At 42.9% G+C, this 19,148-nt stretch overlaps 1 protein-coding gene and 1 pseudogene across 1 annotated transcript; one reads left to right on the top strand and one right to left on the bottom strand.

Annotated features, from left to right (window-relative positions):
- Positions 1-3,948: 3,948 nt before the first annotated feature.
- LOC110527579 (ras-related protein Rap-2a) lies at positions 3,949-17,229 on the bottom strand. The gene is made up of 2 exons (XM_021608959.3): positions 16,224-17,229; positions 3,949-6,019 (listed from the first exon to the last, which is right to left on the bottom strand). Exons 1-2 carry the CDS (start codon positions 16,535-16,537, stop codon positions 5,779-5,781), a joined length of 555 nt encoding a protein of 184 aa, XP_021464634.2. The 5' UTR covers positions 16,538-17,229; the 3' UTR covers positions 3,949-5,778.
- Positions 11,010-11,994, top strand: LOC149982345 (protein ZBED11-like; annotated as a pseudogene).
- Positions 17,230-19,148: the final 1,919 nt, after the last annotated feature.

Here is a 19,148-nt window from a genome sequence, read left to right as displayed (position 1 = left end):
TGGGCGCATACACAGTACCAGCCAAAAGTTTGGACACACCTACTCATTCAAGGGTTTTTCTTTTACTATTTTCTGCATTGTATGATAATAGTGAAGACATTAAAACTATGAAATAACACGTGTAATCATGTATTAACCAAAAAGGTGTTAAACAAATCAATATATATTTTAGATTCGTCAAGTAGCCACACTTTGTCTTGATGACAGCGTTGCACACTCTTGGGATTCTCTCAACCAGCTTCACCTGGAATTATTTTCCAACAGTCTTGAAGGAGTTCCCACATATGCAGAGTAATTGTTGGCTGCTTTTCCTTCACTCTGCGGCCCAACTCATCCCAAACCATCTCAATTGGGTTGAGGTCGGGTGAATTTGGAGGCCAGGTCATCTGATGCAGCACTCCGTCACTCTCCTTCCTGGTCAAATAGGTGTGTTAGGTCATTGTCCTGTTGAAAAACAAATGAAAGTTCCACTAAGCACAAATCAGATGGGATGGCATATCGCTGCAGAATGCTGTGGTAGCCATGTTGGTTAAGTGTGCCTTGAATTCTAAATAAATCAGTAACAGTGTCACCAGCAAAGCACCCCCACACCATCACACCTCCTCCTCCATGTTTCATGGTGGGAACCACACATGCAGAGATCCTCCGTTCACCTACTCTGCGTCTCACAAAGACACAGTGGTTTGAACCAAAGATCTCAAATTTGGACTCATCAGACCAAAGGACAGATTTCCACCGGTCTAATGTCCAATGCTCATGTTTCTTGGCCAAACAAGGTGCCGTTAACTCTAATGAACGTATCCCTATGCATCAGAGGTAATTCTGGGTCTTCCTTTCTTGTGGCGGTCCTCATGAGAGCCAGTTTCATCATAGCATTTGATGGTCTTTGTGACTGCACTTAAAGAAACTTCCAAAGTTCTTGAAATGTTCCAGACTGACTGACCTTCATGTCTTAAAGTAATGATGGACTGTCGTTTCTCTTTGATTTTTTGAGCTGTACTTGCAAAAATATGGACTTGGTCTTTTACCAAATAAGGATATCTTCTGTATACCACCCCTGTCTTGTCACAACACAACTGATTGGCTCCAACGCATTAAGAAGGAAAGAAACTCCACAAATTAACTTTTAACAAGGCACACCTGTTAATTGAAATGCATTCCAGGTGACTACCTCATGAAGCTGGTTGAGAGAATGCCAAGAGTGTGCAAAGCTGTCATCAAGGCAAAGGGTGGCTATTTGAAGAATCTCAACCAACAGTCTTGTTTAACACTGTTTTGGTTACTACATTATTCCATATGTGTTATTTCATTGTTTTGATGTCTTCACAATTATTCTACAATGTAGAAAATAGTCAAATAAAGAAAAAACATTGAATGAGTAGGTGTTATAAAACGTTTGACCAGTAGTGTATATAGTAAAGTAAACAAGATAATTAAGAAATAAGAGAGGAAGCTATATACAGGGATAGACAGATATACATGAACACAGGGCTGAAAAGTGACTGGTAGCAGGAACATATATCAACTTCTGGTAATATACTAGTGGTAAGACATACAGTTGAAGTCAGAAGTTTACATACACTTAGGTCGGAGTCATTAAAACTAGTTTTTCAACCACTCCACAAATTTTTTGTTAACAAACTATAGTTTTGGCAAGTCGGTTAGGACATTACTTTGTGCATGACACAAGCAATTTTTCCAACAATTGTTTACAGACAGATTATTTCACTTTTAATTCACTGTATCACAATTGCAGTGGGTCAGAAGTTTACATACACTAAATTGACTGTGCCTTTAAACAGCTTGGAAAATTCAGGAAAATGGTGTCATGGCTTTAGAAGCTTCTGATAGGATAATTGACGTCATTTGAGTCAATTGGAGGTGTACCTGTGGATGTATTTAAAGGCCTACCTTCAAACTCAGTGCCTCTTTGCTTGACATCATGGGAAAATCAAAAGAAATCAGCCAAGACTTCAGAAAAAAAATTGTAGACCTACACAAGTCTGGTTCATCCTTGGGAGCAATTTCCAAACGGCTGAAGGTACCACGTTCATCTGTACAAACAATAGTACACTGCTAAAAAGAATAAAGGGAACACTAAAATAACACATCCTAGATCTGAATGAATGAAATATTCTTATTAAATACTTTTTTCTTTACATAGTTGAATGTGCTGACAACAAAATCACACAAATATTATCAATGGAAATCAAATTTATGAACCCATGGAGGTCTGGATTTGGAGTCACACTCAAAATTAAAGTGGAAAACCACACTACAGGCTGATCCAACTTTGATGTAATGTCCTTAAAACAAGTCAAAATGAGGCTCATTAGTGTGTGTGGCCTCCACGTGCCTGTATGACCTCCCTACAATGCCTGGGCATGCGCCTGATGAGGTGGCGGATGGTCTCCTGAGGGATCTCCTCCCAGACCTGGACTAAAGCATCCGCCAGCTCCTGGACAGTCTGTGGTGCAACGTGGCGTTGGTGGATGGAGCGAGACATGATGTCCCAGATGTGCTCAATTGGATTCAGGTCTGGGGAACGGGCGGGCCAGTCCATAGCATCAATGCCTTCCTCTTGCAGGAACTGCTGACACACTCCAGCCACATGAGGTCTAGCATTAGGAGGAACCCAGGGCCAACCGCACCAGCATATGGTCTCACAAGGGGTCTGAGGATCTCATCTCGGTACCTAATGGCAGTCAGGCTACCTCTGGCGAGTACATGGAGGGCTGTGCGGCCCCCCAAAGAAATGCCACCCCACACCATGACTGACCCACCGCCAAACCGGTCATGCTGGAGGATGTTGCAGGCAGCAGAACGGTCTCCAGGGCGTCTGCAGACTCTTTCACGTCTGTCACAAGTGCTCAGTGTGAACCTGCTTTCATCTGTGAAGAGCACAGGGCGCCAGTGGCGAATTTGCCAATCTTGGTGTTCTCTGGCAAATGCCAAACGTCCTGCACGGTGTTGGGCTGTAAGCACAACCCCCACCTGTGGACGTTGGGCCCTCATACCACCCTCATGGAGTCTGTTTCTGACCGTTTGAGCAGACACATGCACATTTGTGGCCTGCTGGAGGTCATTTTGCAGGGCTCTGGCAGTGCTCCTTCTTGCACAAAGGCGGAGGTAGCGGTCCTGTCATGTCTGCCACCTGCCCTCCATCAAGGTCCTGCACGACTCCAGGGCAAGGAAGAGTTCAGGAAAGATTGCCAACCCCTCCCACCCTGGTCACCCCCTCCTCCAAAAATGAACCCCTAGCAGGCGGTTCAGGTCAATCATGACCAAAACCTCCCACACCTGAAAAGTTTCTTTGCCCGGGCTGTGGCCTTCACCAACCGACCATCTGTCCGTTTCCCTTTCCCTGGATTGCTATCCTGCTCTCCATCCTGACGGTTTTCCTGACCATCATTGAGTTTCCAAAATAGTCCAAATTGGTGAAGTGAAATGGAAAAAATGATTTTTTATCCTTTAAAAAAAAAAATTTAACGGAAAAGAGGTGTGTGCATATGTTTTCACCCCCTTTGCTATGAAGCCCCTAAATAAGATCTGGTGCAACCAATTACCTTCAGAAGTCACACAATTAGTTAAATAAAGTCCACCTGTGTGCAATTTAAGTGTTACATGATCTCAGTAAATATACACCTGTTCTGAAAGGCACCAGACTATGCAACACCACTAACCAAGAGGCACCACCAAGCAAGTGGCACCATGAAGACCAAGGAGCTCTCCAAACAGGTCAGGGACAAAGTTGTAGAGAAGTACAGATCAGGGTTGGGTTATAAAAAATATATATATACAGTGGGGAGAACAAGTATTTGATACACTGCCGATTTTGCAGGTTTTCCTACTTACAAAGCAAGTAGAGGTGTGTAATTTTTTTATCATAGGTACACTTCAACTGTGAGAGACGGAATCTAAAACAAAAATCCAGAAAATCACATTGTATGATTTTTAAGTAATTAATTTGCATTTTATTGCATGACATAAGTATTTGATCACCTACCAACCAGTAAGAATTCCAGCTCTCACAGACCTGTTAGTTTTTCTTTAAGAAGCCCTCCTGTTCTCCACTCATTACTTGTATTAACTGCACCTGTTTGAACTCGTTACCTGTATAAAAGAAACCTGTCCACACACTCAATCAAACAGACTCCAACCTCTCCACGATGGCCAAGACCAGAGAGCTGTGTAAGGACATCAGGGTTAAAATTGTAGACCTGCACAAGGCTGGGATGGGCTACAGGACAATAGGCAAGCAGCTTGGTGAGAAGGCAACAACTGTTGGCGCAATTATTAGAAAATGGAAGAAGTTCAAGATGGTGGTCAATCACCCTCGGTCTGGGGCTCCATGCAAGATCTCACCTTGTGGGGCATCAATGATCATGAGGAAGGTGAGGGATCAGCCCAGAACTACACCACTCGCCGTGTTTGGAGGAAGAAGAATGTGTATAACCCCAAAAACACCAACCCAACCGTGAAGCATGGAGGTGGAAACATAATTCTTTGGGGATGCTTTTCTGCAAAGGGGACAGGACGACTGCACCGTATTGAGGGGAGGATGGATGGGGCCATGTATCGCGAGATCTTGGCCAACAACCTCCTTCCCTCAGTAAGAGCATTGAAGATGCTGTATAATGTGGTGTAGGAAGTCATGTTCAAAGTCTAGAGTTTCATAAAAACCCGATGATCTAATAACTAACACACGTATATAATTTATATCGTTTACACATGTAGGATTTTTATTTGATCCAGTTTGCTACAGCAGCAACAGGAAATGTGAATTATTATGTGGATAATAATGAATTACATTTTTTTGTAGGGGTTGATACATTTTACATTAGGGCAAATCAAGTCTGAATTTTAAGTGGAAATGTAAAAACTCGGAAGCCTTTTTAAACCATATACACTACATGTTTGCATTTCCGACTGTGCAGGAAAATTCTCATCAAATGAAGATCCTACATCTGTATGATACTGATATTTGTATTATAGCCTATTAATAATTGTACAAATGTCATTAAATACATTTGACTCTTTTTCCACGTTTGTTGAAAATGTATATATTGAGGTGCAAAATAAAACCGAAGTGGGAGATTAAATGTAACTGTACACATTAAAAACATGTGTAGTCAACCACGAACCTCAGGTAACAAGGCAAACAATTTGTTGTGTATGGCAACCAAGATGCACGGACAACGCCAAGCTAAACTAAATGAAGCATTACAGATTGCACAATAGAAATGTAAATTCCAATTGAGTCCGACATACAGTGTTTACCGTAAATGCAGTCACCGCTAACACCGGAAAATTGGCTTTAAATTTCTATCACGCTGTAAGGCTAAACTTTTGTGATACAGATTTAATAGAACCCTTAGACTGTCTTTCTGTCTGTCTGTCCGTGCTTCTGTCCGTCCTTCGGTCTTGGTGAGTTTGATTCTACGTACTCAATAGTGTCCCATGCTCTGCCCCATCCTTTTGAGTCAACACACGATATAGGCTTACAATGTTGATCTGTTTTCTTTCACCCCTGTTTCCAAATGTTTCTCTGGCGAATGTGTAACGGAGGGAATTTGGTGTACCACTGTCGCATGAAGAGTAACCTTGCCTGAGACCTGAAGACTTCGATAGCTCACCATCACAAACATGTTTTATTCATTGGGGGCGGTATTGTCCAACTCCCCCCTGGAGTTGGTAAATACTGCAAACCGAGCAGCTGTGCGCCTATTTGTTCAGCCCCCTGTCCGCCACCCTCTCACAGACCCGCCTCCCCGCGAGCTACTGTATACTGCAGGCTAAGCCACAGCAGGGTTCCGCTCTGTTGGGCAGCGAGGAGGAGTCCATCAGTCGGACGATTTCAGTGAAAAGCTCGTCCACCATGGTCTTGCTCTTCGCCGAGGTCTCCAGGAAGGGACAGCCCCAGTCCTCGGCCAAAGCCTGGCCCTCTCCACAAGACACCTCCCTCTCTCCCTCCTGGTCCACCTTATTCCCCACAAGGATCACAGGCACACTCTCATCCCTAGGAAGGAGGGAGAGAGAGATAAATAGAGATGGGGGAGATACAGTATATCTGTATGCATCTCTGTATTTATTAAAGCAATGTACAGAATAGAGATACAGAATAGAGAGCGAGAGATACAGTGCATTCGGGAAAGTATTCAGACCCCTTGACATTTTACACATTTGGTTACTTTACAGCCTTATTTAAAAATTGATTACATTGTTTGTTTTCCTCATCAATCGACACACAATACCCCATGAAGACAAAGCAAAAAACAGGTTTAAATTCTTGTTCAAATTTCTAACAAATACATTGAAATGTCACATTTACAGAAGTATTCAGACCCTTTAGTCAGTACTTTGTTGAAGAACCTGGCAGTGATTACAGCCTTGAGTCATCTTGGGTATGTGCTGTTGTAACAGAGTAGGTTCTGTCCCTGTCCCTCACTGGGCACAAACCAGTTACATTCTGCACAACAATACTTTGATTCCATATCAGCTATTATGTACAGATCTAGGATCAGCTTCCGCTCCCCCAAACCTAACCTTAACCATTAGTGGGGGAAATGCAAAACTGACCCAAGTTCAGCAACTTCTCTCTACACCACATCAGCTGTCATAAACCAATAACCCACTTAAATTTCAGTAAGCATTTATTTTGGGGAGTTTCTCCCATTCTTCTCTGCAGATCCTCTCAAGCGCTGTCAGGTAGGATGAGGAGCATTGCTATACAGCTATTTTAGGTCTCTCCTGAGATGTGTGATCGGGTTCAAGTCTGGGCTCTGGCTGGGCTACTCAAAGACATTCAGAGACTTGTCCCAAAGCTTCTCCTGAGTTGTCTAGGCTGTGTGCTTAGGGTCGTTGTCCTGTTGGAAGGAGAACTTTCGACCCAGTCTGAGGTTCTGAGCGCTCTGGAGCAGGTTTTCATCAAGGATCTCTGTACTTTGCTCCGTTCATCTTTCCCTTGATCCTGACAAGTCTCCTGGTCCCTACCGCTGAAAAACATCCCCACAGCATGATGCTGCACCACCATGCTTCACCGTAGGGACGGTGCCAGTTTCTCTCCAGACGTAACGCTTGGCATTCAGGCCAAATAGTTCAATCTTGGTTTCATCAGACCAGATAATCTTGTTTCTCATGTTCTGTGAGTCTTTAGGTGGCTTTTGGTAAACTCCAAGCGGGCTGTCATGTGCCTTTTAATGAGTGGCTTCCGTTTGGCCACTCTACCATAAAGGCCTGATTGGTGGAATGCTGCAGAGATGGTTGTCCTTCTGGGAGGTTCTCCCATCTCCACAGAGGAACTCTAGAGCTATGTCAGAGTGACCATTGGGTTCTTGGTCAACTATACGACCAAGGCCCTTCTCCAACGATTGATCAGTTCGGCCAGGTGGCCAGCTATAGGAAGAGTTTTGGTGGTTCAAAACGTATTCCGTTTAAGAATGATGGAGGCCAATGTGGTCTTGGGAACATTCAATGCTGCTGACATTTTTTGGTACCCTTCCCCAGATCTGTGCCTCGACACAATCCTGTCTCGGAGCTCTACCGACAATTCCTTCGACACCATGGCTTGGTATTTCAACAGGACAATGACCCAACACACCTCCAAGCTGTGTAAGGGCTATTTGACCAAGAAGGAGAGTGAGGGAGTGCTGCATCAGATGACCTGGCCTCCACAATCATCTGACCTCAACTCGAAATGAGATGGTTTGGGATGAGTCGGACCGCAGAGTGAAGGAAAAGCAGCCAACAAGTGTTCAGCATATGTGGGAACTCCTTCAAGACTGTTGGAAAAGCATTTCAGGTGAAGCTGGTTGAGAGAATGCCAAGAGCCCGCAAAGCTGTCATTAAGGCAAAGGGTGGCTACTTTGAAGAATGTCAAATTTAAACATTTGTTTAACACTTTTATTGTTGTGTTATTTAATGGTTTTGATGTCTTCACTATTGTTGTACAATATAGAAATAGTTAAAATTACAGAAAAACCCTTGAATGAGTTGGTTTGTCCAAACTTTTGACTGCTACTGTAGGTTCCTCTCTACCTTCCAGCTGTGCCAGTCCATAAACAATAAAAATACCCCAAAATGTATTTATTATGATTTTTATTATGATTATGATTATTATAGCACTCATAATGGCTTGATTTTGGCAGTTCTCTTCCAGGCCTCCTCTGGCCTTGTAGGGAATCCTGCCATTATCACTAATGTTACATTGCTCTGGCCTCTTGCCTCTCTTCTGAACAATACTGATCCAGTGACAGATTACCATTGCCTTGGGCACTGCTGCTATGACAGTGATTCTCCAGAGTCCTAGGCCATTTCCATGACTCCATGGGCAGCAGGTAGCCTAGCGGGTTAAGAGTGTTGGGCCAGTAACTGAAAATGTTGCTGGTTTGAGTACCCAAGCCGACTAGGTGAACAATCTGTCAATGTTCCCTTGAGCAAAGCCCTAATTTCTCTGGATAAGAGTGTCTGCTAAATGACTAAAATGTAAGAAGAAAAAAAGACTTGTGCCACTGTGTTGAGGATCAGCATAGTGGAGGTGTTGTTTCCTATATTCACCACCTGGGGCGCCCAGTCCAGGACCCAGTTGAACAGGGCGGCGTTCAGACCCAGGGCCCCGAGCTTAATGATGAGCTGGAGGGTACTATGGTTTTGAGGGCTGAGCTGTAGTCTATGAACAGTATTCATATATAGATATTCCTCTTGTCCAGATGGGATAGGGCAGTGTGCAGTGCGAGGGCGATTGCACCATCTGTGAATCTATTGGGGCGGGGCGGTATGCAAATTGAGTGGGTCTAGGGTGTCAGGTAAGGTGCAGGTGATATGATCCTTAACTAGCCTCTCAAAGCACTTCATGATGACAGAAGTGAGACCTATAGGGCAATAGTCATTTAGTTCAGTTATCTTTGCTTTCTTGGGACAGGAACAATGGTGGACATCTTGAAGCAATTGGTGACAGCAGACTTGGATAGGGAGAGATTGAATATGTCCGTAAACACTCCGGCAGCCTGCCGAGGGTTAAAATGCTTTAATCCCTTACTTAGGTCGGCCACGGAGAACGAGAGCCCACAGTCCTTGGGAGCGGGCCGCGTTGGTGGCACTGTGTTATCCTCCAAGCGGGCGTTAAATGTGATGTTTTCCACACTTTGGGTTTCTTGCAGTGCAGATTTGATTGAATTCCAAGTCCAAGTTTAATAACCCAGAAACAGTGCCGTCAGAAAGTGTTCATACTCCTTGACTTATTCCACATGTTGTGTTACAGCCTGAATTCTAAATTGATTAAATATATTTTTTCTTACCCTCACCCATCGACACCCCATAATGACAAAGCAAAAACATGTTTTTAGCCTATTTGCAAAAGTATTGAAAATTAAATACAGACATATCTCTTTTACATACACTACCGTTCACAAGTTTGGGGTCACTTAGAAATGTCCTTGTTTTTTAAAGAAAAGCACATTTTTTGTCCTTTACAATTACATCAAATTGATCAGAATTACAGTGTAGACATTGTTAATGTTGCAAATGACTATTGTAGCTGGAAAATTAATGGAATATCTACATAGGTGTACAAAGGCCCATTATCAGCGACCATCACTCCTGTGTTCCAATGGTTGTGTTAGCTAATCCAAGTTTATCATTTTAAAAGGCTAATTGATCATTAGAAAACACTTTTGCAATTATGTTAAATTAAATACTGATGAAGCAATCCTTTTTTTCAATTTACACATACTGCGCTGGCTCAGCGCAGCTGGGAAGGTCCCCGACAGCGCCCCATACTGTGTGTTGTCCAGTCACGTGCGTTATTTAAATCACTTCACGAAACTCAGCCAATCAAAGCTAATGTTTACAATGCATGTTAGGAGACTGATGTTGTCAGAGAGACAGCGAGAGATGCAAAAGCGGAAGCGAGAGGAGAACTTATACAATGGCGTGCGCAAAAGTCAGGAAAGTCTATACAGAAAATCAAGCTTTCAAAGAGGAGTGGACTGACAAATATGCCTTTATCAGGCAGAGTATGTTCAGAGACCGTGGCGCTAATAAAAAAGTGCCAACATGAAGAGCCACTACGAAAACAAAGCAGATATTTTGAGCAAACATATCCACAGCAGTCTGAGGTGAGGGCATGCAAAAATAAACACATTGTTACAGTTTTCTTCTGGTGAAAGAGAGGAGGACCAAAATGCAGCGTGGTTATCTTTATACATTTTTAATGAAAGATGAAAAATAAACAATATACAAAAACAAGAAACGTGACAAACCGAAACAGCCCTATCTGGTGCAACAAACACAGAGACAGGAACAATCACCCACGAAACACTCAAAGAATATGGCTGCCTAAATATGGTTCCCAATCAGAGACAACGATAAACACCTGCCTCTGATTGAGAACCACTCTAGGCAACCATAGACTTACCTAGACTACTTCACTAACCACAATCCCATAACCTACAAAAAAAACCTAGACAAAACACACCACATAAATAGCCATGTCACACCCTAAAGAAAACACAAAATACTAAGGCCAGGGTGTGACACAAACTCAAAGCCCAGTATGATCATTCCACCAGAGTCCTCTCCCATGCCTTCACTGCCCAACAACGTGCAAACGAATGTTCACTAAAAAAATAGCTTGGATTTTGGGTCAACACCAAAAGCCATTTATTGACGGGGGAGTGGTGAACGAGTGCGTGAAAGCTGTTGCTGAAACATTACTTGACGGTAAACAAAAAAGGCGAGCTGTGTGAGAAGATCAAGCAAATCCCAATGCCATGTCCAACAATGGCAAGAAAGAGTGAAATACTAAAACAGGATGTATTAACACAGCGTGATGAAGCTATTCGGAGTGCACCATGCATAGCACTAACTCTTGATGAATCTACTGAGGTGAGTGATAAGGCCCGGCTTCTGGTGTATGTTAGATTTTACCACACAGAGAAAGAAGGAATTCTGTGAAGACCTGCTAGGTGTAACACCACTCGAGACGCATACAAGAGGAAAAAGACATATACATGGCCATAAAGGAGATGCTGAGAAAGAGGGGGATAGATCTAAAAACAAGTGGTCTCTATCACCTCAGACGGGGGCCCCTGCCATGACAGGAAGAGAGAGAGGAGCTGTGGCACGGCTGAACGAGGACAACCCTGATCTCACAGCCTACCACCGCGTCATTCATCAGTCCGTCCCGTGCGCCAATCTGTCAGAAGGGTATGCTGAAGTGATGAATACAATGATGAAACTCATCCACTTCCTCAGGGCATCCTCATCTCATCAACATCACCTGCTGAGAGAATTCCTGAAAGAAGTTGAGGCAAATGCTGCTACTGCTGCACAACAACGTAAGATGTCTCAGTAAATGTAGGGTGTTGGAACACTTTTGGTCCATTTGAAAGGAAATGACAGCTTTCCTTGTACAGCTCAAGAGCCAGAAGGCAACAAAGCTTTTTTTTTTCGCTTTTTTTTTGCAAGACGAGAGCAAAATGGATATTGTTGCTTTTTTGGTAGACATCACACCTTAATGAGCTCAACGTGAAACTACAGGGCAAGAACAATTCCGTTTGTGATTTGATGACATCTGTCCGCTCCTTCCAGAGGAAACTGGAAGTGTTCAAGGAAGATCTTCAAGGAGACTGTGCACACTTCCCAAAAGTGCAGGAACAGATTCAGGGTGAGAGAGATGTTCCTCCTCATGCTGACTTCATAGATAAGCTGATTGGAAATGTGGAGGTGACACAGACCTTCAAGTGGGCACGTGCTGGATCTCTACAGATGGAACCGATTGATCTGCAAGCAAATGTTGCACTAAGGGAGCACTTTCAACTAACTGATCATGACGCTTTCTGGCTGCAGGCTGTGTCTGAGACTGTTTTCCCTGGTCTAACCAAAGACACAACAAGAAAACCGCTGTGTTTTTTGAAAAGGCATTTCCATTCTTTGTTTCGCCTGAAGGAGCGTCAGCCTGCTCCCTTATCCAGCACACCGACACCAGCTTCCTAAAGCACAGTGCAATTACACTAATGACTGCGGAGCATGCGCCCTCTCCAGCACGATGCCCCCCCCCCCAAGCCTTGAGCTGCTGTTGTTTCATTGTTTCATTGCACCTTTAATTAACGACAAATAAGTACAACCTGGGATATTTGCATGCAATTTTTTTTTTTGCAGGCAAGACATTTGCAGGAAATGTTTGGTCATTCAAATTAATGGGGCAGTGCATTGTAATACATGCTTTTTCAGTGTTTTATATATATACTGTATATATATTTCCACACTATGATGCTGGACTAATTCTGTGAAACTGTAACAATGATGATAATACCTTTTTTAGTGTAAGAGCTGTTTAAAAGGCTGCCTGAAATGTCTGCTTGTTTTTGCATGGATGCAGTTTTGGCTTGCCTGGCAACATCAAGTTAATAGATCGATAACAAATTAGAGTTGAACCTTTCTGCCAATAACAGCTAGTTTTCAGGTTACATATCCCTCCCATTAGGCTCCTCCCAATTAGGTCACTCACTCAGACCTATCCCAGACAGTCCTAGCAAAATTCTTGCTTAAATTGCTTTTTTACTATGTTTATTTTTGATCATTTCAATTGAATTTTTTTTCTCTCCCAGAAATGGTTTGAGATTATTGAGATGGTTGCATTGGACCTTTAATGATATATATCCCCATTGATTCTTGAAGAAAATAACTGCAGTCGGGATGAAACACAAATACCAGATTGTGGCTTTCCCAATCCTGTAGCCTTATGGTGGCTAAGCTAACATACAGTACTTAGATAGATGTTCCTTTGGCGTACTGAGGGAGAGCTAGGGAAAATAATAACAAAATGGATGTGGAGTCCCAAGAGATGCTGTGATGACGGGCTTCCCACACTGTGCTGCTGCTGCTGGGCTGTGGGCTTATAAACCTATACTTATAAGCTTATTAACTTACAAAAACTTAACACAACACAAGGCCACATATAGTTTTTGACAACAAAAATAAATAGGGCAAATCAGTGAATTCAACATGAACCATAACAGTAACTTGAACTAAATAATGTTCCTTCCTGGAACTTTAAAGCTCTATGGCAAACCAGGGAATGAGGCCTAAGAAATGGGTCTATATGGTCAAAAACAGGCTATTCGTGATACTTTTCAAATTGAGTCCCAGTACTTCTAAAACATAGCTACAAGTACTGGTTTGTATTCCATTTCATAGCCTATATTTATGTTATCTAAATCATGCTGACCAATACCCATTTTTGTGTCTTTTTAGAAAAAATGTATCCAGATAGACCTACAGTGTTGAGTGCATACATTTTCATTCTGGTCCCCCATGGGAATCGAACCCACAACCCTGGTGTTGCAAGCTCCATGCTTTACCAACTGAGCCATGCAGGACCCTGTGGGTACCAAACATTTTGTTATGATGTGCCTAATGAACACCACCACGGTGAGCCAGGACGTGGGTTAAACGGCAGAACGTCAGTCACACATCCCTCCTTAGAAGTGTAGTTTGAGACCACACCCCATTGCACAAATGACTACACTTAACAGCCTGTGTTGGTCCTCTCTTGCTATTAAACACAGCATCAGTGCAGCGTGAAATCCATCTGAAAGTGCTTTGAAAACACAGCTTCTAGGTCGATCGACTCATTATCCTTCACATTCATGTGAGGAAAGCGTTAAGATCAAGTTGGAGCACACCCAGGTTGGATTTCCGAAACAACAATATACACGATACAGTAATTTATTTGGTTTGTGGGGTGCTGCAGCAAGAGTTGAAAGTACACACACACACACACACACACACACACACACACACACACACACACACACACACACACACACACACACACACACACACACACACACACACACACACACACACACACATTACCTCACTCTTGGATCCCCCTAGTTCTGAGGATTCCGCTGCTAGGAGTCAAACGTGGCTTTAGGTTATGTGCCTTCTCACTAATGGAGACCTGATGTTTCTTTGGCTTCCAAATCACACACAATCCCGAGTTGTGGTGAGTGAGGATATAGTGCACTTCTGCTCGCTGGCTCAGCAATAATGGGTTTTGCGAGGCAGTAAAAGTACTGTAAAGCCACTTTCTGGAGTTAGCTAATGGGAGTAGAGTGAAGTTTCCCCTAGATGCTGATCTTGGTTCAGTTTAGCATTTTCCCCACTAATGGTTAAGGTTAGGTCTGTGGGAGGGGAAGCTGATCCTAGATCTGTATCCAGGGGACATTTTACCATGGAGGAGTACTATGCATCTTAGTAATGACAGGCTGGAAAATAGAAGCTAAACCAAGCAAAACCAACCCGAGCTGTACTGGGATGGCCAGTAAAGTATGGTTCGCTTTGGCTCGGCCCTATAGTGTGAAACAGGCATCTGATTTGCATTTACCACTTCATCATCTCACTTGTTCCAACTAACAGAGTGAAACTTTGAGTAGGGGACTTTAGTTTTTCTTGACCATGTGATCTGAGCAGGACAAGTTATTGCCAATACCTAGGATCTAGAATTTTTCCTGGGCTTTTCTCTAAACCATCGTGTCTAACATCTCTGGTTACAAAGATACAGTACTTCCTAAATTAGTTGCCAGGGAGGAGGGAAACTGCTACTCTGGACCAGTATGGTATTCTGGACCAGCATTGGTATGGAGATGACCTACAGAGCCTTCAGAAAGTATTCACACCCTTTGACTTTTTCCACACTTTGTTGTGTTACAGGCTGAATTTTAAATTTAGATTTTGTGTCACTGTTCTACACAGATAATATCCAATAATTTCAAAGTGAAATTTAGTTTTTAGAATTTTTTACATATTAATAAAAAATGAAAAGCTAAAATGTCGAGTCAATAACTATTTATCCCCTTTGTTATGACAAGACCAAATAAGGTCAGACGTAAAGATAATCCGTTTTCCACATGCCTCGCAAAAGAAGGACACCGATTGGTAGATGGGTTTAAAAAAAAGGAATAAATACAGACACTGAATATCCCTTTGAGCATGGTGAAGTTATTCATTAGGCTTTGGATGGTGTATTAAAACACCCAGTCACTACAAAGATACAGGGAAGGAAACCGCACAGGGATTTTACCATGAGGCCAATGATGATTTTAAAATGGTTACAGAGCTTAATGGCTGTGATAGTAGAAAACTGAGAATGGAACAACATCCTTGTAGTTACTCCATAATACTAACCTAAATGACAGAGTGAAAAGAAGGAAGCCTGTTCAGAGTAAACATTTTCAAAAACATGCATCCTGTTTGCAACCAGGTACTAAAGTAAAGAATGTGGCAAAGACATTTACATTTTGTCCTAAATAAAAGCGTTACATTTGGGGCGAATCCAAACACATCACTGAGTAACAATCTTCATATTTTCGAGCATGGTGATGGCTGCATCGTGGTATGGGTATGCTTGTCATAGGCGAAAACCTGGTTCAGTCTGCTTTCCAAAAGACACTGGGAGTTGAATTCACCTTCCAGCAGGACAATAACCTAAAACATAAAGCCAAATTCTAACATGTAATGACTCAGGGGGGTGAGTACTTATCTAATCAAGATATATTTGTGTTTTGGTTTTTCATTAATACATTTTTTTTTTAAATAAAAACAAATCTTCCAATTTGACATTGCATCGTACTTTGTGTAGATAATTGACAGAAAAATGACAATTTAATCCATTTGAATCACACTTTGTAACACAACAAAATGTGGAAAAAGTCAAATGGTGTGAATACTTTCTGAAGGAACTGTATGTGGGACAATCTGAATGATGGCCTATGCTCTGACCTGTTCAGGTTTTGTATGGGTTCTCCATCTAGCTAGAAGTCCAACATCAAACCATAGGACTTCTGGGCAATAGAGTACAGGTGAAGCACAGCTGGACTTTCATGACTAACACATGACCTGGATGAATCAGATAATATCTCCTCAAAGAACAGGAAGATTATTTGGTTTCATGTCCAAGATAAAACTAAGCAGATGTGAGCCCAGCCCTGCTCAAGTATTATCGATCCAAAGGAATCAAATCACACACCCGTGCACACGCACACATACATACTAATTTGGAATAAACTAGAGTAATTACTAGACCATTAGAATTTTCTAGAATATAGTCTATATTCATTGATTTCAATAGGGCCATTGGCCATGACCCTGATCGTGTTCCAAATTAACTTTCAATCTAGTGACACAGTCAGGGAATTAATATCAAACTCAGAAATCACCTTTTAACTCTGATGATCTGATCTCTCATTGGCTTGATGTCTTGGAAACTCTGTTGGTTGACCAGACTGTAGACTAGTATGAAGCCCTGGCCGTTCTTGATGTAAAGGTCTCTCATAGAAGCAAACTGCTCTGTCCCAGCAGTGTCCAGAATCTCAAGCACCGACGGGGAGGAATCCACCTCAATCTCCTTTCGATAAAAATCTTCAATTGTCGGGTCATACTTCTCTATGAAGGTCCCGGTCACAAATTGCACGGTGAGAGCAGACTTGCCGACACCTCCGCTGCCGAGGACCACGACTTTATACTCACGCATTGCCCCACTGATGATGACGATTAGAATAATTTGTCAAAATGCCACTGCCTCCAGCCGATACCAAAGCAATTAAATAGGCTAAACTAAAGCAATAACATTTTATAGAATGTCCATTTCGTAACACAAATAGCCTACGGCAGTTGATGGGACATTATAATAACTAATAACTTAATTACAGAAAATACCACATTAAATAATCTAAGAAAAAAAAACGTATCGTTTTGTTGGAAAAAACTTAACGTAATGCATGTGAGTTCGACTGTATAGGCTGATTTGCTCATCTTTTCAGGCCATGGTTTAAAAACTTGCCTCTGTTCTGCGTGCCTTCTTCAGGAATCCTTTGGAGACTCCAGGATGATTTACGCAAAGGAAATACTTAGTTTTGAAATACCTTGCAGAAAAAGTTACATTGGAATATGTAGGACATTCCGACTTTCTATCACTCTATGTCCACCACTCACGCCTGTCTGACATTCTTCAGTCGCCATTCCCGCGGGTGGAGACAAAATATTTCGTCTCTCCTCGGCTTCCGTAGGCCTATATGCAATATGTCTCCCATCTCAATGACGAGAATACATGAAACAATATAATATGTCTACTCTCTCTTATGGAAAGAGTAGGCTGACAGACGAATGGAGCTCTTCATTTGTTATGTTCCACTTTAAGCCTCGCCCACATGTTATACGTCAGGTTGTACCAGATACTTTTTTTGAATATATGTAGCCCCCCCAGTAGTCTGTACAATAGTGACATCTTCAGACAGAACAGAATCAAGTATCCCTAACTCAAATCAAATCAATCAAATTTTATTGGTCACAAACACGTGTTTAGCAGATGTTTTTGCGGGTGAAACGAAATGCTTGTGTTTCTATTTCCAACAGTGCAGTAATATCTAACAAGTAATATCTAAGAATTTTACAACAATACACACAATACACAAAAATCTAAGTAAAGGAAGGGAGTTAAGAATATATAAATATATGGATGAGCAATGTCAGAGCGGCATAGACTAAGATACAGTAGAATGCAATAGAATACAGTATATACGTATGGGATGAGTAATGCAAAATATGTACACATTATTAAAGTGACTAGTGTTCCATTCATTAAAGTGGCCAGTCATTTCAAGTCCATGTAAATAGGCAGCAGTCTCGAATGTGCTAGTGATGGCTATTTTAACAGTCTGATGGCCTTGAGATAGAAGCTAATTTTCAATCTCTCGGTCCAAAGCTTTGATGAACCTGTACTGACCTCGCTTTCTGGATGATAGCGGGGTGAAGAGGCAGTGGCTCGGGGGGTTGTTGTCTTTTGATGATCTTTTTGGCCTTCCTGTGACATCGGGTGCTGCTGGTGTCCTGGAGGGCAGGTAGTTTTCCCCCGGTGATGAGTTGGCCAGACCGCACCACCCACTGGAGAGCCCTGCGATTGCGGGCGGTGCAGTTTCCGTACCAGGCGGTGTTTCAGCCCGACAGGTTGCTCTCAATTGTGCATCTGTAAAAGTTTGTGAGAGTGTAAGGTGCCATGCCAAATTTCTTCAGCCTCCTGAGGTTGAAGAGGTGCTATTGCGCCTTCTTCAACACACTCTCTGTGTGGGTGGACAATTTCAGTTTGTCAGTGATGTGTACGTCGAGGAACTTGAAGCTTTCCACCTTCTCCACCGTGGTCCCATCGATGTGGATAGGGAGGGTCCTCCCTCTGCTGTTTCCTGAAGTCCCACAATCATCTCCTCCCAAAGCCCTCACCTACTCCCTGTAGGCTGTCTCGTCATTGTTGGTAATCAAGCCTACTACTGTTGTGTCGTCTGCTAACTTGATGATTGAGTTGGAGGTGTGCGTGGCCACGCAGTCATGGGTGAACAGGGAATACAGGAGGGGCTGAGCACGCACCCTTGTGGGGCCCCAGTGTTGAGGATCAGCGTAGTGGAGGAGCTGTTTCCTACCTTCACCACCTGGGGAGGAGCCGTCAGGTAGTCCAGGACCAAGTTGCATACGGCGGGGTTTAGACCCAGGGCCTTGAGCTTGTTGATGAGCTTGGTATTACTGCGTTGAATGCTAAGCTATAGTCAATTAAGAGCATTCTTACATTAGGTATTCCTCTTGTCCAGATGGGATAGGGCAGTGTGCAGTGCGATGGCAATTGCATCATCTGTGGATCTATTGGTGCGGTAAGCAAATTGAAGTGGGTCTAGGGTGTCAGGTAAGGTAGAGGTGATATGATCCTTGACAAGTCTCTCATAGCACTTCATGATGACAGAAGAGAGAGCTACAGGGTGATAGTAATTTAGTTCAGTTACCTTTGCTTTCTTGGGTAGAGGAACAATGGTGGACATCTTGAAGCATGTGGGGACAGCAGACTGGGATAGGGAGAGATCGAATATGTCCGTAAACACACCAGCCAGCTGGTCTGCACATACATGAGGACGTGGCTAGGAATGCCATCTGGGCCGGCAGCCTTGTGAGGGTTAACAAGCTTAAACCTCTTACTCACGTCAGCTATGGAGAAGGAGAGCCCACAGTCCTTGGTAGTGGACCGCATTGGTGGCACTGTGTTATCCTCAAAGCGGGCAAAGAAGGTGTTTAGCTTGTCCGGAAGCAAGATGTCAGTGTCCTCA

Source organism: Oncorhynchus mykiss, chromosome 7, assembly GCF_057628025.1.
Source record: "Oncorhynchus mykiss isolate SJ-2025 chromosome 7, ASM5762802v1, whole genome shotgun sequence".
NCBI classification, from domain to species: domain Eukaryota; kingdom Metazoa; phylum Chordata; class Actinopteri; order Salmoniformes; family Salmonidae; genus Oncorhynchus; species Oncorhynchus mykiss.
Note: the sequence above shows the minus strand (reverse complement) of the source record. Positions and strands in the feature narration are given on the sequence as shown.